The sequence below is a fragment of the Nyctibius grandis genome, chromosome Z (assembly GCF_013368605.1).
Source record: "Nyctibius grandis isolate bNycGra1 chromosome Z, bNycGra1.pri, whole genome shotgun sequence".
In the NCBI taxonomy this organism is placed as follows: domain Eukaryota; kingdom Metazoa; phylum Chordata; class Aves; order Nyctibiiformes; family Nyctibiidae; genus Nyctibius; species Nyctibius grandis.
The window spans coordinates 27,404,485-27,418,892 of NC_090695.1; the positions used below are offsets into that span (position 1 = coordinate 27,404,485).

Below are 14,408 nucleotides of genomic sequence, written 5' to 3' on the forward strand. Positions count from 1 at the left end.
AACTTCCAACCCGAGGATGGTGATCGTGTGCTACCCAGAAGTCATTTTTCTTTCAGAGTATGCCAGATACCTAAACCATAAACTTCATTGTTTAGCAACACTGAGATGCAAGCTGTGGGACCAGTATACATCTGTCTGCAGTGAGATCACACTTTATAGATTTCTCAGTACAGCAGCCACAGAAATTATTAGTTTTAAAAGTTATTGTCTTAAGAGTCATATGTGTGCGTATGGAAATCTTAGACCTTATTCTTCATATATTGCACATATTATATGAAATGGCTGATTTTTAATTCATTGAATCCAGAGAGTAAATTTTTTACTTTCTACTGCCTACCTTTTTGTGCACAACTCATTTGGTGTTTGTAAAGTCTTTGAGCTCTGTAATCATCTTCATGCCCACTTTTTGGTTTTTATCAGGTAAATTCTGAAACAGTTTTTTTGGGTGTTGATTTAAAAAAAATGAATCTTAGTTTTGTCAATTTTATTCTTCATCTGTAGTTTTTAGTTTATCTACATGTGACTGTAAATTAATAGGGCACAATCCATTCAATATGAGATTGTATGATTGGCCTATGTGTAAATATTATTCTAAGCATTATTTAGTTAACTCTTATGAAAGCACACTAAAATATTGATTTACAAAAATAACAGACTAAAAAGAAGTTTAATTAAAAAGTATTATGATATGGTTGAATTCCTTGTGGGTTCAGCATGCAGAGTTCTGTTTTAAAATGCTAAGAGAGTAAACATTTTTTGAGATTAATTAGATTTCTTTGATTGCATCTGTCATTCATTATAACTTAGTGTGTCTTAGGTACCTGGTTATTTGTTACAAAGGAATGTGTAAGGATACGCTGCAAGCATAGATTCAAGCTGCTGTCTCATCTGGTGTCTCTATACTTCATCTAAGTCCTCGAAATTATAAATGTTTAAAATAAGGAAAGAAGAGGTCCAACTTCTAAGTTTGAAAGAGTGGAAAGTTTGCAGTGGAGAAGTATTGACCCTCTGCTGAGATGTGTGAAGTGTTTTTCTGACTCATGGTGTAGTGTGGCTCTGTAATGTAGCTAGCCAATGTAGCTAGACCAGGTGGGTTTTTTTTTTTAGTTCTTAGCTGAGGTGGATTTCTCTGAAGAGCACAATGTTGGTCTAATTAGTATTAGAAATTCTAGCAATGGGCAAAGTCCCACTTTACAGGCCCACAACTACCATCCCCCAACTACTTGGAGTTGTGGAGGCTGTGAACCTGAAGGGACCCTCTGCTAAAACTTTCCTGTTTTGAGATGTTCATCTGAAGGGAACAACAGATGTTTGTGATGTGAAGTGCAGACACAGAGACTTGCGCAGCAAATGTTTTTGATTTGTCAGATGATAGACCTAGGAAACAAACCAAAATGGCAAGCAACGCTAGAATTATCATGAAGTTAATTACTCATGCAAGTCTTTTAAGGAAAACATTTGTTCCTCTGCCAAGATTTCAAGATTTATTGCTGAAGCATGGACAGATAAACCTGTTTATCTCCAAACTGGAGTTTGAGATGTGCCAGACTGAAAGTGTGCACAAGCTGTGAAGTCTGCTCAGGTTGAGGGGACGTGTCTGCACTGTGGCTCCTAAACATGGGACTGGAGCTGGTGTCATGCTGACATTTGTGGAGCAAGCTATGTATAGCCTTCTTCAGGGACTTCTGCTGTTAACTGCAGTGCTGAAAGATGTCTCTGTATAGCAGAGCTAGAGTGCAGCGTTTTGACTGTCTGCAGCTTGAGTTCTTACACAAACAAATTTGGTTTTGTTTCATTGAAGGCTGTACAGCTGAAGCTGAAATGTGTTTTTGATGGCTTTTATTGGAAGTGAGCAGGTCTTGTTAGACCTCCTGCTGAGCTGGGCAAACTGGTTTGCCCAGAAGAGCTGAGGCTGGCAAAGTGACAGGAATGAAGTAGCTTTCAGGTACATAAGTCTGGCTGGAAAAGGAAATAGCAACACCAGAGAGCCCATTCAGGAATGTCAGGCTGAGACTGGCTCACATTTGAGTTTGTGAGAAACCAGGCCTTTCCAGGCTGTTATGTGAGGATAGCAGACCTTTGGGTAAAGGAAATGCATGTGAAGTCTGTAGAGCTCATCTTAGTATTGCTTTACAAAATAAGTGGCCTCCTGTTATGAAGAGGGCCATCTGGTAGTAGTATTCAGCACTGATCATGGGCTTCTTGAAGGAGGATCCGTAGATGCCAAACTTGATCACCTCTGCGGGCTGCAACTGCTGTTGCACAGAAAGCTGGTGCCTAGGTCCCTGGGGGACTTAAAGCAGGGGAGTTTTGCATGCCACCACCAGAAGGGTATGGCACCAGCTACAGGGCAGAGGAAGAAGGGCCACATGGAGAATGAGGAAGGGTCAGGTATACAGTCAGTTCCATAAGTGGCTATGTAAACAGAAGTACCATAGCAATAAAAAGCTTTACACTCCCAGCTGCATGGAAGTGAGCTTCTGAACCTTCACTGTATATACTGCAGCTTTGGTTAAGATGGGCTTTATAGCAGCCAAAACTCAGTCCTGATAACAACGTTGCGTGGGTTGCTGCCTGACTGGGTATCACACTTGTCAGTTTAATATGCTTGGATATCCCTTTCAGACTCCTTCTTCCTGACAATTTAATTCACAAAAAAAAAAAAAAAGAAATAGGGCAGGAGTCCATCGACATGTCTGAGCTTTTTAGACAGAGAAAACATTCAAAAGCATCTGAAATTTAATTTTTTCTGTGCTGTTTTTGGAGAACTGATCCTACTTCTAACCATCATGTTGTAAAGATATTGCTATTTATAATCAGAACTGAGTCTCGTGTCTGTTTTGTGAACTGAATTTTTTGGTGTCTGAAAGATGTTGCTTGGTCAGAAGCTGACATTCACTAGTATTCATAGAGTTCCCAAATCACATCCAGGTGTTTTTCTTACAGTTGAAATAATAGTGCTGTTCATATATGTCACTGACAAGCACACACATGCAACGTTTCTCCTTGTTATGCTAATCAGCTTTCATTATCCAGTAATGAGGTTAAATCTGAGTTTCCATTTTAAGAAAAAAACAGCATATCTCTGCCATGCATACATCAGAATATGATTTAATACATTTGCTCAATTTTTTGCAATAATTTGTGCCTAGTTTCTCTCAGTAGAGGGAGAATTTGAAAGTGTTCTAAGCCCTATGAGGAAAGCATATTAAAAAAAAAATGCTCCAAAACAGTTTCTATGTCCAGTGCATCTCTATTCTGTATGAATTGTCTTTCTGAACATTACAGCTGTCTTCCTGTTGTATAGCGTTGCTTTAAAACAAAGTACTAGCAGCCACATGCCTAACTGGCTGTGTGTTATAATAAGTTGAGTTCTAAATGCATGAGATCTACAACAAGTTGTTGTAGGGAGTGCCTTAAATTGTCCTTGTATTGTTTTCTCTGATATTGCTGTTGAAACTCACAGAGGACCTGATTGCACTCTTTGTGGGCATTGTGATGTTTGCCTTCTGCTGGTGAAGTTTTTTCTGCGTGGTCCCCAATAGCTGACCTTAAAACAATGATTCCTCTGCAGCTGGGAGTGTTAGTTTTTGATGAAGGAGCAAACCATGGAAGGCAGTGAGAGTCAGAAAGGTGGTGTGGGTAGCTCACAGAATCACAGAAAGTTAGGGATTGGAAGGGACCTCGAAAGATCATCTAGTCCAATCCCCCTGCTGGAGCAGGATTACCTAGATCGTGTCACACAGGAACGCATCCAGGCGGGTTTTGAATGTCTCCAGAGAAGGAGACTCCACAACCTCTGTTTCTGTCAATATGCTGTCCTTTATTTTTTTTAATTATAGATATGTAGAATCTGTAAACGTAAATGTGTAGAATGAGGATTGCTGACATCATTAGTATGTGCTTTGCTATAGATGTTGCAGTGTTCTAAGAAATTACAGCTTTGCAAAATAAGTCGTATTGCTTTTCTTGGAATAATATAGTTTGCGAGAGAAGCTAACAAATGCCATTTTCCCTTTTCATTGCTTTGTACCCGAGTGTTTCAAGACAAAGGCTTTGTGCCAGCATTGTATAAGTGGATACACTTTTAATTCATTGCTTCTTGACAGTATTTCTGATGTGGATATATGGGTGTTAGCTGTCTGGATTTGCACGTAGATCACTGTTAGGATGTTACCACATAAACTGAGGCAAGTGGAATTCTTGAAGTTCTCACTTGTTATTGTAAATATGGCAGGTGACTGAAAGCCTATCTTTGTTACTGCTGCTTGTTTAACACTATCACTTCTTGGGGAAGAAAGTACTAAAAGTTAAGATAAGCACTCGTTATTGTAACAGGGTTTAGAAGAGTGTGGATTTTGTTACCAGAAAATCAAGAGAGTTTTAGGACTGTATTTTGCATAATCAGAAACACCTTTACATGATACATATAACTTTGTAGATAAACCACTATATCTTAATGCTAGTGGATGCATGTTTATTTTCCCTGAGAAGTGTGAAACCTCTCTAAGTGCTACAACTATTTTGGTCCTTGTTAACCTTGCCTGGAGAGGTAATTACTGTGTATCTTGCAGCCCAATTTAATGGAAGTGAGAAACGGCAAGCATCTTCTTCTCCCTCAAATGACCAGCACAGGCAGTTAAGAGCACCTGGAGGAGGCTTTAAACCCATCAAACATGGCAGTCCAGAATTTTGTGGTATCCTGGGAGAGAGAATAGACCCAACTATTCAACTGGAAAAGCAGATGTAAGTAAGCACAGTAATTGCTCTCTAGCTCTTTGCTTCCCTGCTTACAGGAGTAGCAAGTGCCCCAGATCCTGCTGTCAAGCTTCCCTTCCTTAGCATGCCCTGTGTTAGCGGTCACAAAAAACTATTCTTACTACTCCTGCAAAGTGTAAGTAATTTTTGTGGGGGACAAAATAGACTTAAACAGGAAACTCATCTCAGGAACAGTGAATTTTGTCTGGCAAGTATGTTGATTACATTAGGGAAAACAGGTGTATAAATTGTGCTTTAAAGCTGCACAAATTCCATATCTTTGTGGCTGCGTAGCATGTTTCTAGTACCTGAGATGTGCCTTGCATCTAGCTGTAATACTGCTTCAGGGAGAGACTGATAAGACTACTTAACAAAACTTTCAGAAAAAGAGACTTTTATTTCTACTCTGGTGGTGTCAAACTTGAGGGTGGTATTTAGAGGCAGTTTTGTCGGCTCCAGACTCAAGTTCTGGGGGACTTCCGTGGAGTGAATGTCTGGTATCCACCAGAGTGGCCTCTGTCCTGCCTCATTGTTAACACTCCTTGAACCATTTGGACTGACTGGCTTGTGTGACGAAATTACCCACTGTCCTGTATCATACCAAAGATGCAGCCTCATAGAAAGGGCCAGAATCCCGTGTTATGCAAAGAAAGTCTTCTTATGGAGCAATTTACATGGCTTACATTGATATTTGTGAGCACTGAGAAGTCCAATGGATTCACATAGTAAAGTGAGAAAGCTGTCTTGAATCCCTGAAGGCAGTCACACTCCAGACACTATCATTCTAAGTTAAGTGCACAACTTATTTTTGCAACAGAGAGAGGGCATAATTTAGCAATTGCACAATTTTTATGTGCAATATTTGGAGACTTAAGCTTGAAACAGAAAATAATGTAATCTGCATGATGTCATATTCCATCTAATCAATCTCAGGCTTTGAACCATCTGCTCATTAACAGATTGTAGACTTATCTCCAACAGAAGAAGTAGCAACCACAGTTGTGAAATCACTAGCGCACTGATACTGTTAGGTAAATGACTAAAAGGCTATAAATTTGACTGTAAAGTTTAGTCCTCAGATTTGGATAGTTCCAGCCCACCATACCGCCAAAAATACATTTCAAATACTGCAGGAAGTTGAGCATCTGTTAATTAACTTTTGACTCGTAAATACATTGTTGTGTAGTTCTCTCTTTTAGTATAACTGCAGTTATTTATAACTGCAATTGATAATAACCACTGAAAATTGCAGAGCTAGTTTTGCTTCCTTTAATTATTCAAGTGTTAATCACACGAGATTCTTTTTGATTCTTCATTATGCAGGATCAAACCTGAAATGAATGCACAGTTAACAATAATGTGTCAGGAAATGGAAGAGTTTAGATTTATTATACCTTAATTACTCATAATCATTCAAACTGCTCAAGTTTTAGTAGCAGGAGACCTCTCCACAGTGCATGCCACGCCATTCCATCTTTCTCTACAAAAATGGAGTCTCTTTTTGTAGGGAGGTATACAAAATCTAGAGGAAAGGAAGCATTCAAATTGACAAGTGGATTTCTGTTAGGAAGGTTAGGAAGTTTCCCAAACAGTCAGAAATACCAAGGTGTAACAATATCAAGAAAATATTCTCATTGCTTGTGATTAAGGAATCTGTGACTATGAGCTTAGTAACTTGTGGACCCTGGCAAATTGAATGAATTTGTTCCATTCCCTCAGTAACAGTGAAAAGAAGAAAGTGTGTTCTGCTGTTTCCATTGTCTTACTGAAAGTGAATCTCTCCCAGCCTTATATACAAGATCTGGTGACTTCCTGTTTTGCTCTGACCAATTCAGAAACAGAGTTGTGTTGTGCAGTATATGAGCTGTAAAAAGTGATTATACTTACTGTGTAGTTGATGCAGCTGTCCTGTCTTCAGTGGAGCTGTGGCCACTTAGTGGCTGAAACTTGACCATTGAGAAAGAAAGGAACGTCAGGAAGAACATTCTATAAACCACAATCAGGATGCTTTCAATCCTGGGAAGAGATCTTGATAAAGGTCAAATTGTGTGATTATGTTTGAAGTTTGCTTTCAGGTTTGCATTTTGTGCTTATGTTTTGCAGGATATCTTAGAAGATATGCATGTCTTCAAGTTTTCATGTCCCATGCTTTTGCATGGTATCTTTCACAAGTTGTCATTTCACTATTTTGTGATCACATCATTGACATTTGCATCTTTGACCTTTCTGCACAAATACCTATATGTTGACATTTAAATAATAGACACACCCAGGGCAAACAGCCCCAGTAGGGTTGAAACAGCAAATTAGTCAGGATCTTTAAGCTGATTATAGCACTATGCTTATCTCTCTAGCTAGCTGGAACAGGAGCAATCTGAGTGCCCTATTTACATGGGCATATGATTGACAAGCAATTACACTTCTGGATACTGCTGTTTACTCTCAGCTGTAGCCAAAACAGCTTCCAGAAGTCACTTCTCAATCAGATGTTCTCCCATCAGCAGTTGTCTTCATACTTCGCTGGTTTTCTTCCGCTGTTTTAAAAGCAGGTTTTGCTTCCTCGAACCAGCCCTGCATTCTTTTTCCATGAACCTCTCTGCCAACTGGGGAACACTAGATCTGAATAATATATAAAATACTTCCCTCTGAATATCAGAGTCCAGGGTATCTCCCTGGTTTTGGCTAGGTCATATTTTATTCTGGTTTTATTTGGCCCTTTGGGGAGAAAAGAAAGAAAGAAAAATTATTTATAGCTAATAGGAATAATTTTTAGACTCTCCTAAATCCATTTTCTGATTTACACTTAGTGTTAATATTCTTCCCTTACACTGAGAAGGCAACCTAGTCTTTAAATTGTGTGTTGAGAAATATCCTTCAGAGGTAAATACCTAATGGGGGATAGGGAGAACACTGCCTGAAAACATTCTCATCTGTGCCTCCATTTTATTCGTGAAGTGGTGGAGCTGTCAGGGCCTCCTTTTCTAGTCTGTCTTGAATATACAAAAATGTCAAAATGTTTACTACTGGACTGTGAGATTTTAATTGTTGATACAGAGCGGCATTGTGCTGAGGAGGTTCTTTGTTTGCAGTGGTCAGTTTAGTGAAAGACCCACATGTCCTCTCCCCATTTCCTTTCTTCCCTGAATTGATCACACCCACTCCACATATCCACCAGAGATTTACTTAAAGCACTCTGACTTGTCATACTTGTGTTTAGAACAAGTGTCTTTGTTATAGATCTTTGTCACTTTTCTCCTTTCTCAAAGATTTATTTTAGCAAATCTTTTCCACTATTATCTGTTCATATTCCTCAGATGTGATTTTCTTTTTGTTTCCTTTTGTTTGTTTTCTTTTTGTTTTTGTTTTTTTTTTTTGTATATTAGTTGAAATACTGATATATTACAGGGATGAAATAGAGTAAATGTGTATATTGTGGATCTACTGCTTGCAAGATAGACATTATAATGCCTTGCTCTGAGAGGGGATTTCTTACATAAATATGTACACTAATCCTGTTGCATGCGCTCCTGATCTAAGTTTTTTCCTTCAGCTGACAGGAACCACAGACCTCCACAAGTTGTGAAGTTAGCTTCAGATAGTGCAAGCAATGTGCTTTTTATCCATAATATGTTAGATCTTAAAGATATCCATGTTGTATTAACCACTATCCATAACTTAAAGAAACGAAGTAGTGAAAGGATTATGAGTTGGAGTATGTGTGTGTATTATTCTCTCTGCTTTTTCCTAGATGGTATCACGGAGCAATCAGTCGGACAGATGCAGAAAACCTGTTACGTTTATGTAAAGAGTGTAGCTACCTTGTACGAAATAGTCAAACAAGCAAGCACGACTATTCTCTTTCTCTGAAGTAAGTACTTGTCAGTAAAACATAATAACAGTCATTTATAAGCCGTTAACTTCTCTGGTGCAAGAAGAGAAAATGATTCAGTCTGTTGCTGCACTGGTTCAGCTCAGAAGGGCACCCAGAGAGTTTGAGACTGTCAGTCTTCATGATGTATAGTGGCAGTCACTGAGTTAGGACCTTGCAGTCTGGGGATGTTAAGACATTTTTAGTCTTCGTTTTGTGCCCATTTAAATAAATAAACTTGGATTTTTTTTTCTGGTTCTGATTTGAAACGCTCCTGCTGCTTCCGCTTCAGGCTCAATAAGCAACTATATTTTGGGGGGATTTTATTCCTTTTGCTTCATGCTTGGAAGGGGGACTTCATGTGGTTTTCTGTGGTAGAGCTGTACAGTATTGCTACAGTTCTTGGAAGTAAAAAGCCCAGGATCAAAGATGAAAGATCTACGGAATTAGGAAATGAACATTGTTCCAGTCTTAGTGCTGCTTTGAACTTGCCTCACCTACCTTAGGCTGATCAGGGTACGTTACAGATGTTGGCTTCAACATAACGTAGAAGAGAATCATAGAACGGTTTGGGTTGGAAGGGACCTTCAAAGATTGTCTAGTCCAACCCTCCTGCCATGGGCAGGGACATAGCTCACTTGCATTTCCAGCAGAGGGAAAGTTTCCAGGTTTTCCAGGCAGGAGGACAAGAAGCCCCTTGACCTTGGTAGGTATAGGCTGTACAAGTGCAAAGAGAATTGTTTCCTTTCTTCTTACAGGATAGGGTCTGATGTGGAGCTGACCGTTCCAAGTAGGTCTGGGACACAGGCCTACTTGCCTTTTTTACCAGCAGTATTCCTGACAGTTTGGCTTTTACATGGTTTCTTCACAGGTCTGTTCTGGAGACAGATTTTACTGCAGGGATGATGGTAATACTTGATGATAACAAGGCAGTACTTTCATAGACAGCACCAAACCTGACCCTTTTTACATTCTTAGGTTCATTACAAATAGAGGGCCACATCTGCTCTACCCTGGATTAGTCTGATGGTCTAAACAGTGAATTTCAGATTGGTTTTATATCCCCACTTTGGGTTGAGTAGAAGTGCATCTGTTAACCCAGTTTTAAGACTCTATTCTAGGGCTTAAGAAAAAAATTTTGTAGGACTGTTTTTTAAATCTTGATTTCCTTTGCTATTTTTGTTGCTATCTCTCTGTAATACAGAGGTCCTCCTTGAATTGGAACAGACCTGCTTCAAAACTGCGGTTCGGCTCCTGTTGTCCCTTTTGTCATTTGAAGTGTATTCTCTGATATAGTAGTCCTCTAGATATTTTCAAACATTGAAGCATTAATGGCACATGCTTCAGATATACGTAGGCTTAAGTATTACCTTAAATTCTGGTAAGTCTTGGAATACGACTTTTGTTTTTAAGTATTTTACTTAATTCTTTCATCAGCACAGTGATTTTTGTTATTCAACCAGACCACAAGTTCGAGAAAAAGGTGACAGTAAAATTTGTATTTTGCAATTTTGAACATCTAGATGCGGGCCCTTAATGTCCTTTTGCGTGTTGTAGCCCTTTATGTGTTGTATTCCAAAGTTTTCTAAACCAGATTTCCTGGTGATACTTATTTTAAGTGTCCCCATAACTTGCGCTATGGTAAGGTAGCTAAATGACTGACCTCTTCCAGTCTTTGTTTTCTGGAGCATCTGGACCACCTGCAAACCACTGACAAAGCTATGTTTGATGCTGTTGTTCGCATGTGATTTTTGCTTGCTGCCATAAGGCTCTCTTCCCCTTCTCTCCCTGTTTAGGACATTGAATTTATAATTCATAGAATCACAGAATTGTTTGGGTTGGAAGGGACCTTAAAGATCATCTACTTCCTAACCACCTGCCATGGTCAGGGACACATTTCAACTAGACCAGGTTGCTCAAAGCCTCATCCAACCTGGCCTTAAACACTGCCAGGGAGGGGGCATCCACAACTTCTCTGGGCAACCTGTTCCAGTGTCTCACCACCCTCACAGTAAAGAATTTCTTCCTAATATCTAATCTAAACCTACTCTCTTTCAGTTTAAAAATGTTACGCCTTGTTCTATCACTACATGCCCTTGTAAAAAAGTCCCTCTCCCGCTTTCCTGTAGGCCCTCTTCAGGTACTGGAAGGCTGCTATAAGGTCTCGCCAGAGCCTTGCCTTCTCCAGGCTGAACAACCCCAACTCTCTCAGCCTGTCTTCATAGGAGAGGTGCTTCAGCCCTCTGATCATCTTCACAGCCCTCCTCTGGAGTCGCTCCAACAGGTCCATGTCCTTCTTATTTTGGGGGCCCCAGAGCTGAATGCAGTACTCCAGGTGAGGTCTCACGAGAGCGGAGTAGGAGGAGAGAATCACCTTCCTCATCCTGCTGGTCACACTTCTTTTGCTGCAGCCCAGGATACGGTTGGATTTCTGGGCTGCAAGCACACATTGCCAGTTCATGTTGAGCTTCTCTGTTGCTCTGCAGAGGGATCTGGATGGGTTAGATAGATGGGCCAAGACCAATGGTATGAAATTCAACAAGGCCAAGTGCTGGGTCCTACACTTTGGCCATAACAACCCCATACAGCACTACAGGCTGGGGGAAGAGTGGTTGGAAAGCGGCCCAGTGGAAAAGGACCTGGGGGTATTGGTGGACAGCCGGCTGAACATGAGCCAGCAGTGTGCCCAGGTGGCCAAGAAGGCCAACAGCATCCTGACTTGTATCAGGAATAGTGTGGCCAGCAGGACTAGGCCCTGTGTGTGTGTCCCTGTACTCGGCACTGGTGAGGCCACACCTCGAGTACTGTGTCCAGTTCTGGGCCCCTCACTTCAAGAAAGATGTTGAGGTGCTGGAGTGAGTCCAGAGGAGGCCAACAAAGCCGGTGAAGGGTCTGGAGGGTATGTCTTATGATGAGCAGCTGGGGTAACTGGGATTGTTGAGCCTGGAGAAAAGAAGGCTCAGGGGAGACCTTATTGCTCTCTACAACTACCTGAAAGGAGGTTGTAGCAGGGTGGGAGTCGGCCTCTTCTCCCAGGCAACTAGCAACAGGACTAGAGGACACAGCCTCAAGCTGTGCCAGGGGAGGTTCAGGTTAGACATTAGGAAAAATGTCTTCACAGAAAGGGTTATTAGCATTGGAATGGGATACCCAGGGAGGTGGCGGAGTCACCATCCCTGGAGGTGTTTAAGAAAAGACTAGATGTGGCACTTAGTGCCATAGTCTAGTTGACACAATGGTGTTAGGTCAAAGGTTGGACTCAAATGATCCCAGAGGTCTCTTCCAACCTAGTTGATTCTGTGATTCTGTGATCAATACAGGCTGGGCAGTGAAGAGATTGAGAGCAGCCCTGCGGAGAAGGATCGGTGAATGAAAAGCTAAACATGAGCCGGCAAAGTGTGCTCATAGCCCAGAAAGCCAACAATATCCTGGGCTGCATAAAAAGAAGCATGGCCAGCAGGTCGAGGGAGGTAATTCTGCGACTCTGGTGAGACCCCACCTGGAGCAGTGCATTAAGCTCTGGAGTCCTCAGTACAAGAAAGAAAAGGACCTGTCAGAGTGGGTTCAGAGGAGGGCCATGAAAATGTTCAGAGGGCTGGAACACCTCTTCTATGAGGAAAGGCTGAGAGACTCAACGTTGTACAGCCTGGAGAAGAGAAGGCTCTGAGGAGACCTGGTTGCGGCCTTTCAATACTTAAAGGGGGCTTATGAGAAAGAAGGGGACAGACTTTTCAGTAGGGCCTATCACAATAGGACAGGGGGTAATGGTTTTAAACTAAAAGAGGGTAGATTCAGGCTAGATATAAGGAAGAAATTTTTTACGATGAGGGTGGTGAAACATTGGAACAGGTTGCCCAGAGAGGTGGTAGATGCTCCATTCCTGGAAACATCCAAGATCAGGTTGGACGGGGCTCTGAGCAACCTGATCTAGTTGAAGATGTCCCTGCTCATTTCACGGTGGTTGGACTAGATGACCTTTAAAGGTCCCTTCCAACCCAAACTATTCTATGATTCTATTCCTGATCTACTTTGTGTCCCAGTGGGTTTCTAGCTTAAGCAGTCCTATGTCTTCTCCTGTGTGATGGTAAGAGAGATTTCAAGCCTCTGTGTTCTTTTAGTTTTGTTGACTGCAGTGAATAGGTTAAGAAGTCTACCAGGGGTGCAGCCAGTGTTCAGGTGACTTTGTACTCTTCCTTGTGCTTCATCTTTCAGTGACATTTATATAAGACACTGTTTCACCTGCCAGTTTTCATCAGAACAGATGTATGGCTTGTATAGAAGTGCTCAGACAAGGTGTGCATGGTGTAGCTGGCAGTTAACCATATACACAACAGCGACAAGCCATCCCCTCCTCAGATTGTACTGAGGATGTGTGTAGTCTAGTTCATGGTGATGATCCCCCAGGTGGAAGTAAAATTACTTTTATTTACAGAGAAGAGCCCCTGAAACATTCAGTTGTAGACTTAAGTAGCTGGCTGATGTCACTGACAGGCAGTTAATTTCCATTATGATCACCAGGATATGAGTAGTATAAGTAAGTGGGCTTTGCTTTTAAAAAAATTCGTAAACGAGCTGCAGGCATTGGGCTGCTGGCATGAGCATGGTTGGGGTTGTGTGTAGGTGCCTCATTGCAGCGTTTTTGATAACGCCAACCAAATAAGAAACTCTTTGTAATAATGCACTTGTCCTGCAGCTGCTGCACAGAACCTGATCATGTGCTGCTGTACCACTCCAGTTACCCCCTTTCAATATGGGGCTAGCATCAGGGTTAGCATCATAGGATGGTATAAAAACAGGTTTTGCTCACTTTTCCTTTAACAGGCAAGCTTGGGGGTACTTGAGGTCTTCCGTAGTTGTGAGATACATACAAAAGATGGAGGCTTTTGAATGTTGCTGTTGAATGTGTAGTCAAATGATGTTCGGAACAGACCCTTTCAGCATCAAATTTCTGTTTTATTTTACTGGTGCGTTTATGATGTGTGAAATGAAAAGCACTGGCTGCAGAGCACACTATAAAGACACGTGGTACTTCTGGTGGACACATGTTAATAAAGCTGTAGCACAAAATTAAGTTTGACCAGACACGTGTAATTTACTCTTGTTAGGAACTTGCAACCTTGTCAGTTGTTTCGTTAACTTACAATAACTGCATTAGGATATGGTTCTTGAATCCTTGCTCTGGACTTGATAGATGCTACAGTGGAAAAAATGAGCAGCCTTTCTCTGTGAGTAATTCCTGAATGTTCATGCTGGTTGGACTCCGTTTCTTGCTTCTGCTGAAACTTGCCCTAGGTCCTTGCCCTACGTCCTGCTCTGATACAATCTGTACAGTGTCGCTGCTTAGCACACACTGTACGGCCTGTGTTTGCATGGAATGACGTGTCAGGAAGCACTCTGTGACACTAATGTTAGAGAGTGTAGACATATGCTAATATGCAACTACTGGCTGTGAAGCTGACTGTAGTTTTAGCTGTTTCTTGACATGATTTCACCATATTCACTGCTACGCAAATTGAAGCTGATGATAAGAGGTTGTAGGGAATATAAGCAATGGCTTAAAGCCCCACATTTTGTGATTCTGTTCTAGTCATTGTGTCCTGTGGGAGTGGCTGCCAGTGTTTGAGATCTGTTTCTTAGAGGCCTTTTGATAAGAGGTATACTGCCCCTGTTTCCCAAAAACTGTACCAGTGTCTATGCTTCTGGTACAATTACAGTAACTTCTGTTTGATTTTTTTTCTGCATAAGCTGCTTGTTGGATAACATGTTACTCTCCACACCTTAC

General features: G+C 41.2%; 1 protein-coding gene across 7 annotated transcripts in view; it reads left to right on the forward strand.

The window, feature by feature from the left end:
• Window positions 1-14,408, forward strand: part of SHB (SH2 domain containing adaptor protein B) — a 99,778-nt gene that overhangs the window by 49,915 nt on the left and 35,455 nt on the right. For all 7 annotated transcript variants that reach the window (XM_068422559.1, XM_068422562.1, XM_068422566.1 and 4 more), the window contains exons 4-5: window positions 4,575-4,746; window positions 8,507-8,626. In XM_068422559.1, the coding sequence (XP_068278660.1) occupies window positions 4,575-4,746; window positions 8,507-8,626 (292 nt within the window). The remainder of the gene's footprint in view (window positions 1-4,574; window positions 4,747-8,506; window positions 8,627-14,408) is intronic.